This window comes from Brienomyrus brachyistius, chromosome 9 (assembly GCF_023856365.1).
Source record: "Brienomyrus brachyistius isolate T26 chromosome 9, BBRACH_0.4, whole genome shotgun sequence".
Taxonomy (NCBI): Eukaryota; Metazoa; Chordata; class Actinopteri; order Osteoglossiformes; family Mormyridae; genus Brienomyrus; species Brienomyrus brachyistius.
This window is the reverse complement of record NC_064541.1, coordinates 8,525,761-8,548,321: the sequence shown is the minus strand read 5'-3', so window position 1 is coordinate 8,548,321 and position 22,561 is coordinate 8,525,761. Positions and strand designations below refer to the sequence as shown.

The 22,561-nt window shown below is 39.4% G+C and overlaps 1 protein-coding gene across 4 annotated transcripts; it reads left to right on the top strand.

Moving 5' to 3' along the window:
* Positions 1-1,974: 1,974 nt before the first annotated feature.
* On the top strand, positions 1,975-22,000 carry plekhf2 (pleckstrin homology domain containing, family F (with FYVE domain) member 2). 4 transcript variants are annotated; one of them, XM_049024687.1, is made up of 2 exons: positions 1,975-2,105; positions 18,274-22,000. In XM_049024687.1, the coding sequence occupies exon 2, from the start codon at positions 18,285-18,287 to the stop codon at positions 19,041-19,043; it is 759 nt and encodes a 252-aa protein (XP_048880644.1). In that variant the 5' UTR covers positions 1,975-2,105; positions 18,274-18,284; the 3' UTR covers positions 19,044-22,000. The 4 variants fall into 4 exon arrangements, with proteins under 4 accessions (XP_048880644.1, XP_048880642.1, XP_048880641.1 ...); XM_049024685.1 differs by lacking the exon at positions 1,975-2,105 and adding an exon at positions 2,907-3,553; XM_049024684.1 differs by lacking the exon at positions 1,975-2,105 and adding an exon at positions 2,915-3,557.
* The last annotated feature ends 561 nt before the right edge of the window (positions 22,001-22,561 follow it).

The following is a 22,561-nucleotide window of genomic DNA, read 5'->3' as shown; positions in this document are numbered from 1 at the left end:
CTCGCACCTATTCCTTGCTCTGTATTGTTAGTTGTGTATACAGTTGCCTGTTTGTGTCATGTTCTTCAGTTGGTCATTGTAGCCATCGTTGCTCTGCATTTGGTCCCTTAACACTTGCCTGTGTTTTCCCAAACATGTTTAGTGTTAGGTTTTCCCTTGTTTTAGTTATAGTCTAGTTAGTTCTTGTTTTCTACCTTCCTAGGTCTTACCCCTTGTGGTTTCTTCGGTTCTTATGATTTACTCCTTATTATAAAATCCATATTCTTGTAAACTGCATTGTGAATTGGCCACCCTTCCGTGAAGTCCTGGAGTACTTGATTTTAAAAATACTTAAGTATTAAAAAGTGCATTTTCTTTTTAATGTCAATGCATTGTTGCCACCATGCATTCACAGGACTGAATGACTCTGAAACAACCTACAGAATGGAATGACTTGCTTGTAGAACCCATAGAATAAAAAGCTTGTGCAATATGCTACAAAGCCAGTTACACAACTCTAGCTTTATAAACTGCCCAGCAATCCGACTGACATTGTATGAGTAGTTTACTGTGATTAGTATTTTTTTCTGTGACGAACACAATATGGTCTATCACACTGGAAAAAAATATGTGTTTACTGACTTAAAACCTACGCTTCAAAGTAATTAATATTGAGGAAATTCATAGACATGCAGTGGAGTTGAAAGTACAATATTTGTCTTGCAAATATAGTGGAGTGAAAGTCATATTTGCAAAAATATTGATACTTGAGTAAAGTACAGTATTGGGCCATCTGTTCTTGCTGCTAAAGAGGGACTCCCTCATTGCAGTGAATCTTCTGTATTTTTTATGGTGAAGGCGTCAACAGTGCAGTTCTTGCTTTTTATTTACTTGACATTGTCTGTCAAACACGCCACCCTGCCCCCAGCCCTTCCCCGTCTATGGACTTCCCAAACTGACACTTTGGCTTCTTCTTTTCTTTCTTTTTCATGTTTAAGATGAAATTGCCTCCCCGTCAGTGATGGATCGGTCCCTGCTTTTCACTTTGATTGAAAGATATGAAACCACATCTATACATCCACAGGTCTTTAGCCTGCTTGCAGCGGTGCCCCCAGTAAATTTTCATAGGGCCACTGAAAATCTTATGGGATGGCAAACCAAGACCCAAAGGCACAACTGCATTTCATTAATCCTATTATGCCCTTGTAGTATACGGACGAGTTTCGGAATCACATAGGGATACACTTTGGTTTCTCATTCTACAATTAATGTTACTAATCTGATACTATGTTACATGTAAACTATTGTGAAAATATATACATTATTAATTTAAATGAATAGTTGCTAATGTAAAATATCACCTGAAAGCATATTAATGCTTGGGGGGGGGGGGGGGGGGGGGGGTCTGGCGAATATAGCTATAATGGACTAATTATTAATTTGACCCAATGCTTCTGGAAAGCACTGTGTCTATACGTATGTAGGCCTACAGATTAATTGAACCTGAAGGGTATAATGCATCATGAGATTTATGGAGATGTGAAGCACAAAAGTGTGAAATAGTGTGAAAAGGGAATCCTTTCACCAGCTTAGTACGTCTCGTCTCTCTACCTACCCACCCACCCGCGTGACAAAGAATTTTCCGCCCAGGCAAGTGCAGTGACTGAGGGCAGTATTCGGTGCTGTTTCACACGCATCCAACGTTCTGACGACTGTCGGCTGGAGAGCTGAAGGTGAATAAATGGCTGATAAAGTTTCCAGGAAATATTACAGCAAATTATAATAGCGATTACCAGCTGTTTATCGCATGCTTAGTCTTATGAAAGTTATCAAAAATAAGACCAGCATGTAATCACTACCACGGATACCACAATAAAATCCACGTGTTAGAGTGCAAAGATACAAAACGCTTAAAATAGTAACAAAATTAAATACGAGCAGGTAAAAAAGAGAAGTGAAAACGACGATACGAAACATAAAATTCCAACAGAACGGTAGTATATAGATTAGTGATACAAATAGGCTTTAAAAACGGACAAATGTAAATCCACAATTAATACACTTTATTGGGGCAAGGACTAAAAATCGGACACCAGACGGCCTCTGGGCTGGCCTACGACCACACGGTAATTTTTAAGTGCTGTGTATTTCTTTGTTTGCATGTACTTATTTATTTGCATACATTTACAAGCCGGAGTAAAGTATGTCACCAGGGACACCTAAGCAGTAGTTCGATTATGTTTTGATGAAGTGTTTTAATTATTACCTTTAAAATAATGCGTCTCTCAAATGTTGAATTATTGGCGTACAACAGCAAAATAAATGTAAACGTTCTTAAAATATTGTACCGAAAATACAAGGTGGCAGAATGAAAGGAGGCTTGTAGAAAGCCAGAATTGCTATTTTACACAGTGAGGAAGTCAGGGCGCTCGTCCATTGGTATTTTGGACTTCAATTCCATCATTGGTCATTTTCTCCAGCACGGGTAAAATATTTCATTGATTTTCCTTTGCTACTTAAACCAAATCTCATCAACCACCTTAAATAAAACCTAAGAAGCCTGTAATAAAAAACGATTCAATCGGAAATCCGGTCCAAGTGTCTGCGATTCAAATCTCTAATTCAACTCACGTTTTAAATGGAACTGACCAAAAACAATTAACCCGTCACATATCGATATGCTCACTGGGTATTACTGAAATGTCTTTTCATGTTAATATCTTGTAATCACCTTGTCACCTACAGTCAAGAATGTTTTTTGTATTATAAAACAAAGTAACTTTTAAAAAAAAAACATTCTATATGTTATATAAAAACATTAAACAAGCTAGACGTTATTGATCTAAATTGTATCCAAATCAGAGATAAGCCTTACACGCTTGACTGTATCCATTCGAGATGGAAAAACACACACCCCTTTAATGAATTTTAAAATCTTCCCGGTGAGACTTCCTGCTAAATATAAGTGGTTATTCTAGTTGTTCAACAACTTGTGGAACTCGGTCCGCAAAAGGGGGAAAGCTACAGTGCAGTTACCCGAAACTAAGGACGAGACTGTCAAGTTACTGTTACATTTTTTACTTAAAGAAAACAAATTACTTTTTTATGGAACTTAAGATAATATATTCCTAAATTTCGCTTTAATGTTTTTGCGCGGATGGAAAAACAAGTTGAAGAAAGGTGTGGTGGGGTGTGCATAGTTTAAACTCGAGGAGGCCGGGGTAATCTCAGTCGGAAAGGACGAGAAGCGTCGAAAACTTGCGTATGTTAAGGTCCCTGAAGTCCGATTCCTGTTTATTTGCGTTAAGCCAGAAGGGGAACGATCCAGGTCGTTCTGTGCTGTGCACACCCTGTCTGAGCCGTACGTAGCTGCAGGTCGGGTGACGCTACGAATCCCCGCTGCTGTGCGGAGCCATATTGTTGGGGCACTCGGGAGTGCGTGTGAGCTCGTGAGCTCGTGTCCGTACGGGGAAAGCGCGAGACAGCCGGCGCGAGGGAGGAGGGCTAGCCGCCACCGAGCTGTGGGAGCACCGGCGAAAGTTAGCCGCACGGACGCTGTCGGCCACCGTCGAAGGCAGGTAAATATTCGCACCCGCATTCAGTCCGTTTGTCTGTGCGAAAGGTCTTGACGGTAGGCGACCGAAGTTCAACTTGGAAAGTGTGTATCCACGGAAAGAGAGGGAGGCGTCCGGATACAAACAGCGCTAACTAGCTAGCGAGAGTTAGCCAAATGCGGCTACCAAGTTGAGTAATAAATGTCAGGGTACAACCCACAGACTAGCTTTTCTGGCGTGTCTCCATTACAGTGTAACTTCTTATGAAACTGAGCTAGTTTGGTTAGCGCCCAGTCTGTTTCATATATCGTTGGAGGAATTCCCAGTAGCCTCAGGCGGAGGGTAGGTCTGTTTTGACTCGTCATATTCTACTCGGGTCGTTTCTGTAACTAGTCAATCATCATGACCTGTAAATAGTCGTAACTAATCGTTCGTTGAAAATATGGTTTCCCAGCCCAGGTTAACACAGACCTTTCATCGCCTAGTGATTAACGTTATTAGACCTCTTCTGAGCAGCTGGTACTGGCTAACGTGCTAACTGGTCAAAATTCGGCATGTTTGCTATAAGCAGTAGGCAGGGTGGCATTTTTCCATTCCCAAATAGTACATTAAGCATTTGTGACGTGGAATATTCTCTGTATTTTATCGCTACCAGGCTTAACGGCAACCATATGTTATGTTCACTTATGATAGTGTTTTTATGAGTCTCGAGTTATTTTTGTAAACAAACACGTAAACTGTACGGTTTTATTGTGTTTATCTACTGGCTGTGCGATCTTAGGCCACCGATAAGTTTTACTAAACCGTCGTTTTTGGGGTGTCTGGTACTTTCTTGAGCTCTGGCCCTGTACGTATTTTTGGCTCCTTGTCATTAATACATTATATATGCGGTCGTCTGCTTGCAGCCTGTTGTCTAAGTACAGCTTCCGAAAGACGCGTTACTATTAAGCCAACGCGTAAATATAAGAACTGAAACTCATAGCGTCCTCCCGTAACTTTTAAACTCCTTAACGGTCTCATGTGCATCATGTTTTGTGTGAAACGAACTTTCATTTGTTAAAAAGTAATATGTAATGCCTGGTGATATGCAGCTCATCATGTATGTGTTTACAAGGTTAGGTAACGTTACTGTCAGTGAAATAAACTAATTAGGCTGTTATACTAAAAGATACATATCTCACTGTACCTTAAACGTCTCCTTTCTTTAGTTTTCTGACAGGTTGTCATGTAATCTGTGTTTGTTTCGAAATATGGTGGAAGTAACGCAGTTTTGTTTTCTGTCACCCAAGACTTTATACTATGGAGAGGGGTAGTATAACTGCTGTGTTATGCCCCCTTAGGGTTGATTAACCTTAGCGCGTAGCAAGCTTCAGTAAATGTAACAAGTACAGTCTGAAGCTGTACTTGTGCATTTGAGCTAATCATTCAAGCTCAGCGCTAAGGTCGGGCTCAGTGGTCTAAGCCTCTGTGCCTGTGATTACAAGGTCACCAGGCCTCGGCACGTCTGCGGATCCTTGAACAAGGCTTTCATCCCCAGCTCCCTGGGCTCTGCTGTGGGTGGCTGGTCTTTGCAACCAGCAGAGAAAAGAGAACTTAATAAAGTATCTATTATTGTTATGTAATAGTGCTGTGCAATATATTTATTATATATATATATATATATATATATATATATATATATATATATATATATATATATATATATATATATATATATATACATCGAATGATGAAATAAGTGTCTCATTGCATATTATGCTCTATTTTGTGATATTGCAAAATACACTGTTTATGGCAGCATTTGGATGACAGTTTTGTAAGGTTACACACCAACACATGGGATGGGGCACTTGTATGGAGTGGCTCCGGTTTAAACGTTAAGTATGACACTGCGGTAAATTTAGCTTTATATTCAGGTTTCCGGCTGTCATGTCTTTCAACAAAAGTAAGCAGCACATCTTGGTTTTCCAGATTTCTTTATGGGTGAATTTTAATTAATATTTTAATGTTTGTGGGTACACATCATCTTCAATAGCCCAGCTGTTTTGTTTACAAAAACTGAGTGTGAATGGACACAGTGTAATTATTTACAAATGCGTATAAAAAACATATGAAAGTTACATGGAATGTATTGTCGCTCATAGTTTAATGCTTAAAGTACGCTTAACTGGACATGTCTGTATTGTTTAGGTTTATACTTTAGTCTATTATTTCTATCTTTTGTAATTTAAATGGATGCAGTTAATAGTAACGGAAAAGTATTGTGAGGGAACGCAAAACTATTGTGAGAGGACCAAAACAATTTCAGAAAATATTTTCCCACCCAGATCTCTTTGGGGCTCTGTATACCGTATCTGCAACCGTGATATATATTGCTATCGGGATATGAGTTGGTTTTTATCATTATCGGTATATGAGATTTTGGTCATATTGCACAGTCCTATTATGTAATCACAGAAATGTTGTCTTGTTGCCATTAGTAGTGCTAAGTTATTAGATGACCGTGTTGATAATTAGCAGAGACCTCTGTTTGATTTTATATCGATATTTGTTTGCCGATTTATGTATCGTGATTTTTCAGTTTTTCCTGACCAGCATTAAAGGTCAAAATTTAAAGTAATGGTGTAAAGGTTCTGAAACCTGTAACAAAATTGCGATACAAATGTTCATGATCTCATGTCGCAGTTCTGGAACGGCAGCACTACATCCCTCCCCCCCCGGCTGATGCAGCCTGTTGAGCTTCCATTATGTGGAACTTTTTATTTCACAGTTAACACTATAACACATGTGCAAATAAACAATTTTTCTTTCTAAAGTTAGGGCAAACTGTAAATTATGTAAATATTACACTGCACCTATTGTCATTTAACTGTGTGCCACGTTTTGGTCCAATTATGATGCTATTATCAAGATGGATGATAACCATGACATTGCAACCCTCCATCCTTCATCCCCCTCCTCCCAGGAACACATTCAAGTCAGAAGTGTGAGAATATTATGGTTATGCAGTTATTTTGTTTACTTGGTTATTTTATGTGAAGCTAAGTTAATCTAAGGGGTGTAGATCATTGTCCCCGAGGCCATTCGATTAAACCTTTTTTTTAAACTTCATTGAAAATTTACAAATGGCAACTTATTTACACACTGTTAGTGGAAAACAAAGAAAGTACAATCTCACAATGTTAATGTAGAGAACACACTGGTGTCATATTATCAAAACTCCAACTACTGAACCTCAAACTCATTAAAGGAAGTTTGCTGATGAGATTAGAGGAATGATGTTACATTTTTTTAAATTCTTTGGAAAAAAGATTTGTGCACCAGATTAATTAAAAACATGTAGCATGCCAGTACTTTGACACCTATTCTAATGGTGCTTTTCCACTGGCATACAGTAACCAAACCATACTCGAGCCATACCATAAAGAGAGGCTAGTTTCAGCGCAATTCCAGCTTGTTTTCTGTTTTGGATTTAAATACAGTGTTGGAAAAGCCTCTGCACTTGCTTGCTCATTCGTAATAGCACAGTGCCATGACTTGCAGATGTGAATCCCTTAACAATATTGGGTTACATACAACAGGTTAGATATCAGCTGTAACAAATGTGATCAACATAATTACAGTAACCCATCTTTAAATTGATATTTAAATATTGATTTGTGACATTCCTGGTGACCAAAAAATCGCCACGTCAAAAAATCATGATTTGTAACTGAATCGATCCCCCCCCACCTACTTCATTCAGATAAGGCCTTTAAAAATGTGCTTTAGGGCCGGGCGATATGGCAGCTTTACCTTGTTGTGGTTGTGCTGATTGGCCAAATTATACCATGTGTTCTTATCACAGGGTCTCTTTCATATGTCACGTATTTGAAATGCAATTCAGTGTGAGCTATTGGCATGGCTGGTGAGGAAGTGTGGCATGGGTCGGGTAGTGATTCAACACATAATTTCATCGTGTTATAATTAAGGCTTTAATTACCATAAGGTTTGCTTGGCCATGTCATGCAAAATGTATTCCCCCGTTCAAAATCCTACCTCCTGTGTCGATCAACTGTTTGACTAATGATACAGTCATGATGATGCAATTGAAGGTTACAAGTTACCACATAACTTTTCAAGTTCAGCCTTATTTCTGCAGCCAACATTTATCACAGTATAATACATTCAGGAAAGTTTATATATATATATATATATATATATAATATATAAACGGTTTACATATAGGGCAGTACTGTGGTGCAGCATGTGCTCCATGTGTGTGGAGATTGCATGTTATCCCCATGTAATCGTGGGGTTTCCCCCAGGTACTCAGATTTCTCCCCACTGTCCAAAAACATGGTAAAGTGAATTGGAGTTGCTAAATTGCTCATTGGTGTAGATGTGTTAGGGAATGGTGTGTGACTGTGCCCTGCGTTGGCTTGGTGCCCGATCCTGGGCTGTTTCCCACCTTGTGCTCTAAGTCTCCAGGACCCCCGTGACCCTGAATGAGACAAGCAGTTACAGGAAATGGACGGGTGGGTTTAGCTTGATGGTATAACTGCCATGTTTTATTGTGGTTTAACCAACATGTTTGATGTTGCTATTAAGATATACATTATCAACATGTTTTATTAGATTAGTAATGTATATTTAGCTTGGTTGAGATGATTTGATTATAACCATTTTTAGCCCAACCTGCATGTTTTATTGATTAGATATGTAAAATGCATTTGAATCTTCTTCAAAAGATGTATGTTATCAAAAAATGGTTTATTAGATTAATAATATGCATATATAGCCAGATAGTGACATGTTTTTACTGTAACTGTATATTTAGCTCCACTGTAGCATGTTTTATTGATTTTTTTTTTTTTTTAGATTGGTAGCAACGTCTGCCTAACCAGCAACCATGATTTTATTAGCTTGATAAATCAATAATATTAGGGATTTTGCTTTACCAATATGCATTTAATTGCAGACCTAATTAATTTTACACATAATCCAAATTTTCAGGCACAGACTGAAGCAGTACCTATAAATGCTAAAATCCTAAACTGTTATATATGGCGAAATTGTTGTCACTAAGTTACAACTGTTAGTAAGAAAGGTGCGCACAGTTAATCGGGGTCCCTTCTCAATATACTCTGCACAACACCCCGTAGTGCTTCTAGCGGCAAGCAATATTATATAATTTGCTGTACAGCCTTACTTATGCTGTTTCAGGTATACTACAACGCATATGGTATGGCGGTATATGAAAAATTCTTACTGGAAATCAGTACACCAGATGAACCGGTATACCTCCCATATTATTCAAAAAAAGGTGGGGCATAAGTTTATCTTTATTAATATAAGCAGCTCAGGTCATGGTCGGTTTGAATTAATCGTCGAGTTCAGGTCACTTGTGAAATGGACCCACGCATCACCGTAGACTATGTATGAGCATGTATATTAATTCTTCGGAGAGGCTTTTCGATCACTCTGATTTCTTTTATGGACAAGGGGAGTGAAATGGTCAGCAATCACCTGTCGGTCTTTGAATTCCTTGAAATGGGTGGGATATTTGTCCGACAGATCTCTGGCCATGTTTGATGTTTTGCCTCGTTGAGGTAGCATTGCTTTGTGCTCTTCAGCTCTAGTGGAAAAAATCTGTTTCCCACTGTTTCACACTGGTTTTTTGCTACCAGTTTTGTCGGTGTAGCACTTGGATTGTGACAGTTGGGAGGACCTTGGCATGCGTGTAAATGAGAAAAGCAGATATCGTCATGTTTCTTTTTCAGCATGACTGCTTTGTTCCACATGGACTCGTCTTTTTGAGTAGGTCTCTACATGAAGTCTCTAAAGACACACTAGTGCTTCTGTTGATTTTTATCATGGTTTGGAATGTCCTATTTAAATTTTTTTTAATATGTTCTATTGGAAAGCTGACCTGTTTCTTGAAGTCAAATCATTATTCCCCAGACTGGAATACATATGACTCATACTGGTCCACTACCGTAACTGCAGACACGTAGGTTAGTATGATAACTCAAATGATATTTCATAGATTGTTTTCAAAAGTTTTGAACATATTGTACAGGTGAAGATCTGCAGCTGAAAATTGAGAAAAAAATAAAAAAAGTAAAATAAGAAATATGTATGTTCTGTAGGGGTGTACTGATGCATTGCCCCATCGTCTTGAATCAATTCAGTGCATTGATCTGTAATGTCAGAATTGATTTTTATGGGTAAAAAAAGATACTCCTATTCCCAGGTTGATATCTGAAACCTAGGTTGGCAAGAGAAGTTTTATTCATATTCACAATTGAGACACTAGCTGATTGTCTTTGTTCACGAGTGAGGGAAGGATGGAATGGAGAGTGACAAACAGATCGGTGCGGCGTCGGCAGTGATGCGTGTGCTGCATCAATCTGTCATGGTGAAGAAGGAGCTGAGCCATAAGGCGAAACTCTCGATTTACCAGTCGATCTACGTTTCTACCCTCATCTATGGTCATGAGCTGTTGGTAGTGACCGAAAGAACAAGGTCACGAATACAAGCATCCAAAATGGGTTTCCTCCGCAGGGTGGCTCAGTTCACCCTTAGGGTGAGGAGCTCGGCCATTCAGGAGGGACTAGGAGTAGAGCCACTGCTCCTCCACTTCGAGAGGAGCCAGATGAAGTGGCTCAGGCATCTGGTCAGGATGCCTCCTGGATACCTCTCTGGTGAGGTGTTTCGGGCATGTCCCACTGATAAGTGGGACTTGCCAATTACATATTTTGGAATTAGAACTAACAGTTCGGCCCTGGCTGTTAACTCTGACTTTGCTCCATTCTAACGATGAGTGTACCAACTTCTAGGAGTTAATGGAGCTTTTAAACCAGTGGTTTTCAACTGAGGGGCTTCGAAGACCAAGGAGGACCACACGATTTGTTTCCAAAGCGTAGGGGAAAAAATATGATGTTGCTAAAGCTAGGACTGGCCGTATAGAATTTTTACAGTATATCAATTTTTTTCAAAACGAGATATAGATACTGTATGTTTTATACTTTAGCTGTGCAATAAAATGAGGGCTTTAATGAAGATTTATTTATTTATATAGAAACCAACCGTATTCCTTCCTGGTTGTAAACGGAACAAGTGCTTTGGTTGTGACTACTCAGAATCCCAGAATTCACAGCTAAAACATTCATTTAGCATCTCATGGGGGAAGCTGATGGAGGGTAAGCCGAGTAGTGATTGTTTAGTTAATTTAGTTTTTAAATATTGTTAAAATATCTTTCTTTCCAATACAGATTTCTCCTGCTATCCCAAAGTGGAGTATTACTTTGAAACCTTCTCTGTTATGTACTGTATATTATTGTATGTGCTATGCCTTTATATGACTGACAGCACAATAGGTTTGTTTACACCGGCATCAGCACAACCACGCATTGCATGCTTTGCGCTGTGATGTTACAATTGTTACAATGTCACAAGGCATTATAAACATTTTTAGTTCCGTTTCCTTACAGGACTATCATCGTATATTTGGTCCTCCATTGACTGAAACATTATGTGACGCATGACAATATATTTTCTGTCACATAATGTTTATAGTTTAGAATTTTTTTAAAGGAGCCTAATAGCAGAAATGGGGGAACACCTTCTAGCTACATTACACCACTTCCAGATAGTAAAAGTCACACTGATGGTAATTTGGAAGAATTTAACATCAAAGATATCTAGAAAAATTACTAGCATAGTTGCTATGTGAAGGAATTGCTCACCATGGTATAAAATTAAGTATAGTGGCTATCAGAGTGGTGCTGCATCGAGCAGTGCCATTGTCTGCAAAGTAATTGTCTGATATGTGAGAATTAAAGCTGACATTCATTTTTGCGCATTGTTATTTTAGATGAAAATGTCATAAAAGGCTGGGTATCCTTTGGATGTGTTAAGTCCATTGTTTGACATGTCTTTAGATGACCTCTTATTTAAGTTAAATGGGCAAAATCCTTTAAATAGATTTATTGACTGAATAATTCACTTAAAATGCGAGAAGTCTTCCTACTTAATTTGCATATCAGTGCAGCTAAGGTTACTGTGATGAATAGTGGGCTTCCGCCTTGCTGCTTATGGGTCACATCTGGCACATAGAAGCTGCTTGTTCTTTTAGACGTCGTCGGTCATTTCATCATTCTCTTTACTCATTTCATCCCCAGTGAGCATGTTGATTGTCCTTTGCCTCTTGAAACCTGGTTGCTGCAAATGAGTGAGTGACTCTTAGCAGAGTTCTCAACGTAATACGCTTGTGCAGAGCTGAGTCTAATCTTGCCATCATGTGCACTACTGAAACTTTATTCCAACTGTTACTCTACAAATGAATTGTCTCTCATGATGTAAGAAGGTTATTTTGAAACATTAGCAGTGGAAAATTTATGAGGTTCAATTCGATTACTGTTTTGTGGTTTTTAGAAGTATTTAATCTCAAGTTAGTATTTTAAATTGGGATGCATGTATATTAGAAATGAACCTGCTGGTATGTCTTGTGAGGACTGCTTAATTCATGGCCTTATCCCTTTCTCTCTCTCTCTCTCTCTCTCTCTCTCTTTTTTTAACAAGTTTACAATTTGGAAGCTTGTTTTTAGTGAATTAATGGTACTGACTGTTTTCAAAGTCCATTTATAAGTAAACGATTTCTTATGACCATATATAATGAACACCATATTAGTGCCAGTGCACTGGAGATTAAATTCACTTTAATCTACTTGAGTGTTCCATGGTAATTTGTGGGGACACGAGAAATGTCTCATCATCTTCCTAAATGCATGTTGCATGACTTCCACCTCTGATATGACTCTTTGCCATATTTGAAGAGAAGATGGGATCTGCCTCATCTGCATGCTCTATACATAGTCAGTCAATGAACTGTCATTATTTTTTATGCTTCTTTTTGGTCAAGCCTTTGCACATTCCCTCTAATTGGACGCATTCCTTTTAACTAGGAGTTTGATTGGAAGTTAAACATTATATGCTTTTCCCAAGATACAAACCCAATTCCACATGTGTCAATGGTGACCTTAAACCCCCACTCTCAACACAATGAAGTACTTCAGTAATGGCCTGAAGGATTTAAAGCTTAGTTTACTTGTGTATGATCCATACGTATGTGTCTGGTTGAAGATGCCAGCATAAACATACTTTAATTTTGAGTGCCATGTTAGTAGCTAGATAAGCTATTAAACACTTGAGAGAGTTGCCTCTAGGATGTGGTTTGGAGCACTGTATCGTTTCAGTATTTTAAATGGCATATGTAAAGCCTTATCTCTTCCTGTGGGTGTCTATTACTGGAATGTGTAGGTAAACAGGAAATTAGCGTTTTGCGCTGGGTTTTTACTAAAAGTGCATTTATAATTTAAACTTTTGGAGCTTCGCTTTTTTATATTTAAAGAGTTCCCATATGTCATGTTAATTTACTGTTGATTTTTTTTATGCTAAATTTCAAAATTAATTTCCATAGGAAACAGACAAATTTAATTCCCAATGTTTCTTCTAGGATTTGCTGTTGGCAGTTATGTAGGTTGACACTTTGATGCCTTTTCCCTCTTTTTATGGTTAAGTAGAAAATTAAATGTGTCAGTTGGCATTAAATATAGATACTGGAATTTTTGTTGCAAAGGCCACTCTAGTTACTGATTTTAGCATAATATGGAGAAAAGCCAAGCAAGTGCAATATAATTTAAGATTCAATATTTTTTTATTGGCTTTATGAAATGAGAACATTACAATCCACTTGTTCAGCCACACCCAGTACAAAGAATAACTCTCAGTATACAAGGATGATGTACGAGAGTGCAGTAAAAATAAGTAAAAGATATTAGACATTACAAGTGCAGGTACCAATAACACTGCAGTAGTGCAGAGTCTGCTATTGGTGATGGGGGCAGCTTAGGGGAGGAAACTGTTCCTACATCTGTACGTTTTAGTGCTACAAACCTTTCTGCCAGCTTACAGCTGGGGTGATTTGTGTCCTGTAATATACTTTGTGCTTTGTTGTGGCACTGTTTATTGCAAACTCAATTGACTGTAAGTGTAAGTGTGAGTGAAGTGTAAAGATTGATAGATATTGAGTAAAACTGGCTCTCATCACTTTTCTTTTGTAACCCAGCAATGCAGTGTCAGCACACTGCAAGGATAAGACCTGGGTATTTTATCTCTTAGCTAGTTGGAAAAGTCTTAAGGACACACTGTTTGAATGGGGTAGTGGAAGCTTTCACTTATGACCTGCCTAAATATTTGGTGCCTGGAATCCCTGTTTGTCAGGAGTTTTAAAGTTAATTTGTTCAGAACAACAAATTGGTCTGCTTGTATCTGACCTGCCAGGAGATTAAAGGCGGATGGTATGCTCATTAATTAACCAATTCCATGGAGTGGGTTTCTGCTCAGCAGCCTGCTATCAGATGTCTGCTGTGACTGTTGTGAACCCTACTTCCCAGAACTGTAGTAAAGAGCTGTGGTATTGAAAAAATGGAAAAATTGCTAAAAACATTGGATCTCATTGTTTGGTCATATGGCAACAAGCTATTGGCCACTAGCTTTGCTGTTTCGCATATGTAAAAATGGCTGGCTTTGTGCAGGAGAGTCTGGGAGGGGTCAGTGGTGGCGTGACAATGTGGAAATTTTGATCAATAACTGATACATGTTTGTATAATATCACCAATACCAATAGCCAAATAACCTCCAAGCCACTTGGCAACTGGGGGGGCTTGCTGGCGCTAAAGATTGCCAAATGACTGATCATCCAGTGCATGCAGTCTCCATTAGTTTAGTAATTATTTCTTTAGCTCTGGTGCTGCTAACTCCTCATGTAGCTACTGACTTAGTTATTAATCATTTGCAAATATGACAGTAATGAAAATTTTATTTTCTGACCACTGCGTGGATTTACAATCAAATTTCATATGCCCGACCAGTGCATACTGGACTGTGAAAGATAGTAGTACAGAAAAGTAGTATGTACAAAATGTCAAAATGTCCACTTCTTGAAGAATAAAAGTGGATAAGAGTTTAGAAAGCTGAAGTAAAATTGTAATCACCATTGTGATCATGCCTAGACTACTGTAATTTTCCCTTTGTGTACTTTTTGCTGAATGACATGATCGTTTAAACTCAGTCACTAAACGGAGTGGTCAAATTGATAAATTTTAAATATTGTCGAAGATACAGACACTAGAGATGAGCTGATACACATTTTTCCAGTTCTGATCCAATTTCGATACACTACTGCCAATACCAATACAGATTCTGATACAAGAGCTCTTTTTATTAAAATTTTTTAATTTAAAATATTATATGTAGTTATACTTTATATATTATTTTTAAGCTAGTAAATACAGATGAAAAAATATGCCAAAAAATCTCTAAGCTATTAGAAACATACATAATGTACTGTTCCACCTGGTTTGTACATCTTGTTTTAAATGTTTTTGAGGCATTTTCAGTTCAATATTAATATCTTCTAAGAGCGTATATGCAAGTGGCAAATACTTAAAATGTCCCACAGTTTTTCTTCCACTGGCAACAGCGTCACTTACAATTTGTTGTAATAGCAGCTCCTCATGCATCACAAGCTTTAGCGAGTGTGCAAAACAGGCCAACTTAGCAACTCCCAAATCATCCATTGCCTTTTTCATATCACTCACATTGAGTTGAACAATTGTGTGCACTTTGTTTAGTAGGATTTTCCACTAAATGTTACTCCCACTTCTCAAAACTTTGTTTTTACAAAGATTGCAAATTGCTGTGCCACTAGTTGTTTTTAAAAACATAAAATACTTCCAGATTTTTGCCTAGGGTATGTGACATCACAGCAGGTGGAAGTCACTGCGCTCACACCCACTGAGTCAAAAAGACAGAGAAGAGCGTTGCGTTCAGCTTGAATGCCGCAAAAAAAAAATGCATCTAAAATGGGAAAGAGCTGTCGTGCAATTGATTGTACAAATACATTTAACATGCCAAAAACTAAATTATTAGACGTACGGTCAGCTCACATATGGCCAATACCTGATCCGTCAAAAGGTTTGGATAGGTGCTCTAAAGTATGTTTAGCAGTATATTATGCTTCTGTAACAGATGCAACAGGACGGTATTTCCCTGAGTCCCATTCACAGGCCACCTGCACTGGTCATCTGATCCACTTATTCAGCTGCTACGTGGCTACCTAGGATGTATGGTTAGCTGCAGCATTTTCCCTGCCTTCTTATAAACTGTTCTGCCTGATAACTGATGAAAAGCAGTAAGCTTCACACCATCTGGGACATGTGTGAACAGGTGTACCAGATGGCCTGGCGGATTCCAGCTTAATGAGACTAATGGCCAGGGAACAGTGATAGTAACTACTTTTTGCCTGGATCCCTCAAATAACTTAAGAGGGGTGTAAGAAGGGGTCAGCGTGTGACACCTGTTCCCCGATAGTCATAGCCATTGGATGAACCACTACTGCCTGTTCTCCCTTTTTAAGAATATATTCTTACTGTGTAAAATTGTAATGCTGCCCATTTGCCATGGCCATTGACAGATACAAACTTGCACTATTCCAGTGTAATATTTATATTTACTTATTTGAAATATTCATTTCATTTGATGACGCCTCGATTTCGCCACATCCATATTGAATAACACTTCATCTCCCATTATTAGTCTGAGACTGATCAACTTTACAATAACTTTAAAATAGTCTTATTGCTCTGAAGGTGGTCATTTTATGCTGTGACTAAAAACAGTGAGAATTAGTATATTCTGCTACTGAGGGGAGAATTTTGTTGATTTTGAAAGCTGGTGATATCTTTACATTTTTGTTTTTGCTAATCTTGTCCCCTGTTTATACTTGCATGATTGCAAAAGATTCGTTTTGTGCAGGCTTTTGAGTCAGCCGGCTTTCAAGCTTGTTCCTGCCACTCAGTCAACCTCTAAGTGCACTTTTGTTTCTCCATGGTCGTCTTTAATTAATAGACACTCATTATGAGAATCAGATGTATTCATCTACCTACAAAGTTGGAGTAGCTGAATGGCAACTAATACGTTTTTTATATATGTGTGAAAAGCCAAGCAGGTAGAAGTAACACGCTTCTCTACCCAACTGGCAAGCAAGAGCAAGTCCAGGCCAATCCTGGTTTCTTAACGCTGCTGCTGTTCCATGGAATGGAAGAGGTTAGTCATAGGTTACAAGTTTACTGTCAAGCTGTGGGAGCTGTCATAGCACGTCTCATGCCATGCCATGTAGTGTGTGTAGCCTGTTGTCCTTGGTTACAAGCTTTACCAGCTTCCTTGTTAACTAAATGTCTCAAGGGGCCTGTTTTCCCCACATATCCTTTTTTTGATGACACCTACTCATCAGTAGTGGTGATATTCAGATTTTTTTGCAGCCATACATGCTGTCATGGCTGTAACATTTCAACTACCTACCTTTCTACCTCTGATTTTTCACATGCCAAAAATCATAGCTGACAGCTTTCAGTTCATCCTTTTCAATTTATCGGAATGGAAGCCATGGCTAATGTTCAAGATATTTACTGTCTTACTGTTTTTGGTGTATTATAAATGGACAATATTCTCAAGTTCATGTTCCATTTGACAGCGTTTTCTGAATCTCACTGAAGCTGAATGTGTGGGCTTAAAGCTCGTTTGAGTGTCTTGTGATGAAGTGAAGATTGTAGAAATGAGACAACTTGGAAGGAATTTTGCACGAGTTTCTTCCACCTGAAGGTGTGACATGTGCATTGTCAGCAGTGGACACCCCAGTTAGCTGTGTGGGAGAGACTTTCACTGTTTGCTGGCTGTAATTGCAAGAACATTCCTTTTTATACTACTTCATGCAGTAATTCAGGTCTGTCGACCCACTTATAAGAAGGTGTGTTTCAGTCTATGAATTCCTCTGAGCTTTGGGACACTTCAGAAATTTTATTCGTAAGGGTCTGGTTGTACCTTATTTGACTATGCTTTGGAATATTAATCTTAATTCTGTAGTCTGCATCAATCACAGTGTTACATCTGCTGTTTTGTTTAGACAGAATCTGCAACTTAGTCTTAAATCCTGGGGGCTGCTCTCGTGTTTTTTTTTTTTTTTTTTAACCTGACTTCCTTGATCGCTTCAACTAAACTTTCATTTCCATAAGAGACAAACTTCAGGGTGGGGAGGGGGGTTCATTGAACTATTGAGCTCTCCTCTATTGTGATACTGATTTAATTTTAAGAGATTAATAATAATAATAATAATAATAGAAGTTTAATAAAAAAAAATTAATACATATATTTTTAAGAATTAACTTTTTTACACTTGTGTAAAATCAAAGCTTTGTCTGAGAAGCAGAATAGGTATAAACTGCATGAAACATGTAGCAATGTGACTAAATGCAGCCATTGATGGCTGAGAACCTTATGGGATTTATTGGATAAGCCGTTTTAAAATGGAGTAGACATGTATGAAGGGATAACAGACAAGCTTTGAAAAATGTGTCAAGGCATTAATGGGTATAGTGCTTGCTCTAGTTCCCATTACAAATGTGCAACAAATTGGCTGTACAGTATCATCTTATTGTATTTAATGTGAAGTACTACATGTGTGCTCAAAATTGCGCTGCATACCCAAGTACTGGACAATCCACTTGACAACCCTGTAGTACATCAGTGTGGTATCGGTGCATGAAACCAAACAGATTATCAAAATATTGCCTCCACTTTTTCACAAGATCTGGCTTTATGATTAATGCGGGGTATGCAATTTGTCTCTCCACCGCAGGTGACGGAAGGATGGTTGACCGCCTAGCTAACAGTGAGGCCAACTCTAAGCGCATTGCAGTGGTGGAGGGCTGCTTTGGGGCGGCAGGTCAGCCGCTGGCCATCCCAGGACGGGTCCTCATCGGAGAGGGTGTGTTAACTAAACTGTGCCGTAAGAAGCCCAAGGCCCGTCAGTTCTTCCTCTTCAACGACATCCTTGTTTATGGCAACATAGTCATTCAGAAGAAGAAGTACAACAAGCAACATATCATCCCACTGGAGAGCGTCACCATAGACACGGTGGAGGACGAAGGGGACCTGCGGAACGGCTGGCTCATCAAGACGCCCACCAAGTCCTTTGCAGTCTATGCTGCCACTGCCACAGAGAAGTCGGAGTGGATGAACCACATCAACAAGTGCGTGTCAGACCTTTTAGAGAAGAGTGGAAAGTTGCCCAGCAGTGAGCATGCTGCCGTCTGGGTCCCTGACTCTGAGGCGTCTGTCTGCATGCGCTGCCAGAAGATTAAGTTCACGCCGGTGAGCCGGAGGCACCACTGCAGAAAGTGTGGCTTCGTGGTGTGCGGCCAGTGCTCGGAGAAGAAATTCTTGCTGCCCAGCCAGTCATCGAAGCCTGTGCGCGTGTGCGAGTTCTGCTATGAGCAGCTTTCTGTGGGACAGCCGGGGGTTCCCAGTGGCTTCTCTGTCCGCTCGGACTCCTACAGCCATAGCTCAAACAAATTCTGTGGCAACAATGTGTCTGACGATGAGGATGAAGACGACAGTAGTGATTGAGGACTTCCTGCACTTTCCTCACCTTCTGGGACCGTAAAATAGGATCTTTCCTTTTTTTTTTTTGGAAATTTCTCCTTCCCCAATGGGCTTGAAATTAGCAAACCATGCAGGTGCACTAGTGAGGTGTGTGTGTGCGTTTGCCTTTCCTTTTCGTTTGATCTTTTGAATCCTGAGATCCATAACTAGCCTTAGTCTCCCAGGCCTGATGAGGATGGTGATAACCTGCAAGTGAGTGTATAGCTGTTTTAGTCTAACCCACCCTTCCAACCCAAATCTCATTGCCTCCGATTCTGCCTGAGTTTAGTGTTTCTTTTGTCACTCTTCATTTTGAGGAACTTAAGGCTGGGTTTTAAAACCCAGAACTTCAACATGTGCTCTGTTCTCTTTTGCTCATTTCCAGTTCTGGTGTCAGCTGCTTTTATAATGAATTTATATCTTCTGATCTCCTTTTCCTAGCCATATATTTTTCTACCAATGAACCTTGAAGCATGTGCCTGCCTCAATGCTGGTGTTTTTACAGAGATGTGAACATTGGTACCCTCTCGACAAAAGGCATTTCTGTTGTAAAGCTTTCAGGCAAAGTTTTGGTGTGTGTACATTTTTATTCAGTTTTTTTCTACCCTTTATACACAGCTTTTTAAAATCTTATGTTTGGTATATAATGATCCACTCTGTAATTAACAAATCAAATGAATATGCAAACCCTGGATGGTAAATCAAATTTTCTTGAAATGTGACCGCATGTTGTATGCATATCTGATCTGTATTGCTCATGACAAATCAGGCAGAGGCTTCTCAAAACTTGCAAAATTCTGCAGCGCTGTTTGAAAAAGCAGACGCTCACATAAGTCTTTTCGTAAGTCTTAATCACCGCTGTGCCTTAGGATAAATATATAAATTCAGCCTGTCAAGAAAATGCTACGTAGTTTCAGGGAAAGGACAAAGTAAGGTTGTTTTGTACTTCACAGACTTAAATGAATAGGCAGATGAACCACATTACAAATGAAACTGACATTGTATAGCATTTTAGTGAGTGAGTGAGTGTTTGCGTGTGTGTGTGTGTGTGTTTGCGTGTGTGTGAGGGAGAGGCCTTAAAGTGGCACATCAAAATTTTTTTATGTGAAATATTGGGAAAAAAAGCTTAGTTTCCTACTTGCATGCAGTCTCTCAATCTCAAATTCTCTATTCAATCAAAATCAATATATTGTATGGTCTTCATGTCCAATGAAAGTGAAAGAACTCTTGTGAAATTCTGGATGAGTGGCAACAGGGGGGGTTGGACGGCTCAAAGTACAATGGAGCCACCTGATGTTGAAATAAGCCATTTGATGAAGCCTACATAGATCTCTGGGTGCTGAGAGCAGGGAAAACCATGAGCCGCACTCACCAGACGGCCACAGACGTAATAGGCCTGCTGTGTGATTGGCCTGCTGTGTGATCTTGTGAAGGTCTGTTACCTTGGTCAGACGTGTTTGGTGCCACTAAATGCTGAGATACTCATGGAAGGTTCCTGTTTTTGGAAGTAATGCTGAATATGGTAACAGGAAGTCTGCTGTGGCATGAAATGAAAGAGGGAAGCACTGGTAGTCCACCTTACTCCACAGCTGACAGTTGTGTCTGAAATGCACTAATCTCCGCCTTGATGAGTGTCTGCCACAGTATTGCTTTGGAGCACTTGAGTGTTTCGTTCAGCCTGGCCAATGGATTACAGGCATTATATTATGTGATTTTTACTAAAACAGTCCCCATAAGCACAGGTGTTATCTTTTTAATAAATTGTTTGCTTGAAGGGCAGACATGACTCCTTTAAAAACAAAAAAGGGACCCCTGTGTTCTTCCCTTTGAGTGCTGTGCTGTACTGTAGCATAAAGACATCTAATGTTCAGCAATAATTTTCCCTCAAATGAGCACTTAACTATTCCCCCCCCCCCCCCCACCCAACCACGTTTCATTTGATGTGTTGTGATTACTCTTTGTAGAGGATAAACAACAATGCGTTCTGTAATGGCAAGGAGGATTAAATGCTCTCTCAAGTTTCTCACTCTTATTCTGTACTTTTGAGGGTTCAGCTGTCTGAGCAAAAAAAAAAAAGGACCGTTTTTTTTATCAGGGTGTCTGCTGTGCCTCAGTTCATGTCCCACACTATACACTCTGATTCCGTAGCAGTGTTTTCCAATCCAGTCCTCGGGGACCTGCAGATAGTCCACGTTTGTGCATCCTCCCAGCTCCCAAAAACGTGGACGCTCTGTGGGTCCGGAAGGACTGGCTTGGGAAATGTTGCCCTAACTATTACCCACGTGCCTGGGGGGGCCAGCAAGCAGCCCTCCACATAGCAGCACCCCCGTCTTTCAGTTAAGTGTCTGGGGTGGACTTTAGAGAACCTGAGTCTAGTTTACAGTAAATTAGACATTTCTTGGTGCCCCTATTTGAGATTTTCCTACAAATGGTTTCTTAATTGTCTGTTTTTCATTTTCCTGTCTATCGTCTGTCTTTACTGCTTGTTTAAAAGCTAAAATGTTTCAGAAGGGCTTAAACCTGAATGTAACCTAGCATAATTCTTAGTTGCTTATTTTCTGAGGAAATATATTTGTGTTGCTCCAGTTTTTGTGTTTGTGTTTTGTCCTGCCTGGGTGAGGCTAAGGAATGAGGTTTGTGTTCACAGTGAACAGCAGCTGATCCAGTAAACACTGGAATGGCTGACCCTGGGCCAAGGTGCATGACTGTCTTTATTAAATAAATGATATCCTGATGACACTATGGGTCTTTTTAAAAATACAGAAAACGCTTGTCTGTGGAAGAGAGATACTACTACAAATGCGGTGTATGCGTAAACAATGCAAGGACACACCTTTCTACACATCCCACAGCTGGGTCAAAGATTGTGGTCCTTTTTCATGATTGGCCTGTCAGTGATTCACCAGTGCATTACAGCAATAAAGTGGCTGGGTTTTGCATTATGTCCTGTTCGTGGTTTTTCTTTTCCCCCACATGGCTGTGGTTCTTTTTATTTATTAATTTATAAGACATAATTCATTATGCTTCACTAACCTACAATGATCTAGGTCAGAGACAGTCAGCGTGACTAGCTTAGGTCTGTACCATTTGTAACTTATCTTTTATTAAACTTGTGCTCCACTTTGCTTTCAAAAACCTACCATAATCAAGGGATGCTTGACAACTTTCTGATGTTATTTCTGCACAATGCTGTGAATGATTGCATTAAATTTAAACTGCACATTTATCGTTCACAATGACAATGAACTGTTAAAATCCTGGGGAAGTGAAAGGACGCCACCTGCAGCTCGCAAAGCCACCTGCGAGTCCTCCAGGGTTTCAGATGCAAGCTTCCTCAGAATTATGAGCTTTTCTTTTGCTCCTTTTGTGTCTGAGACCAATAGGATCTCAAAACCCCTTACCTGCTTCTCCATGAAGGAGACTGGAATTCCTAAAAGGTGATTGATTTTCTGACTTTCCCTGCCCCCAACTGTGGGTTCTTTAACTGCATTAAGGGTGGGGGG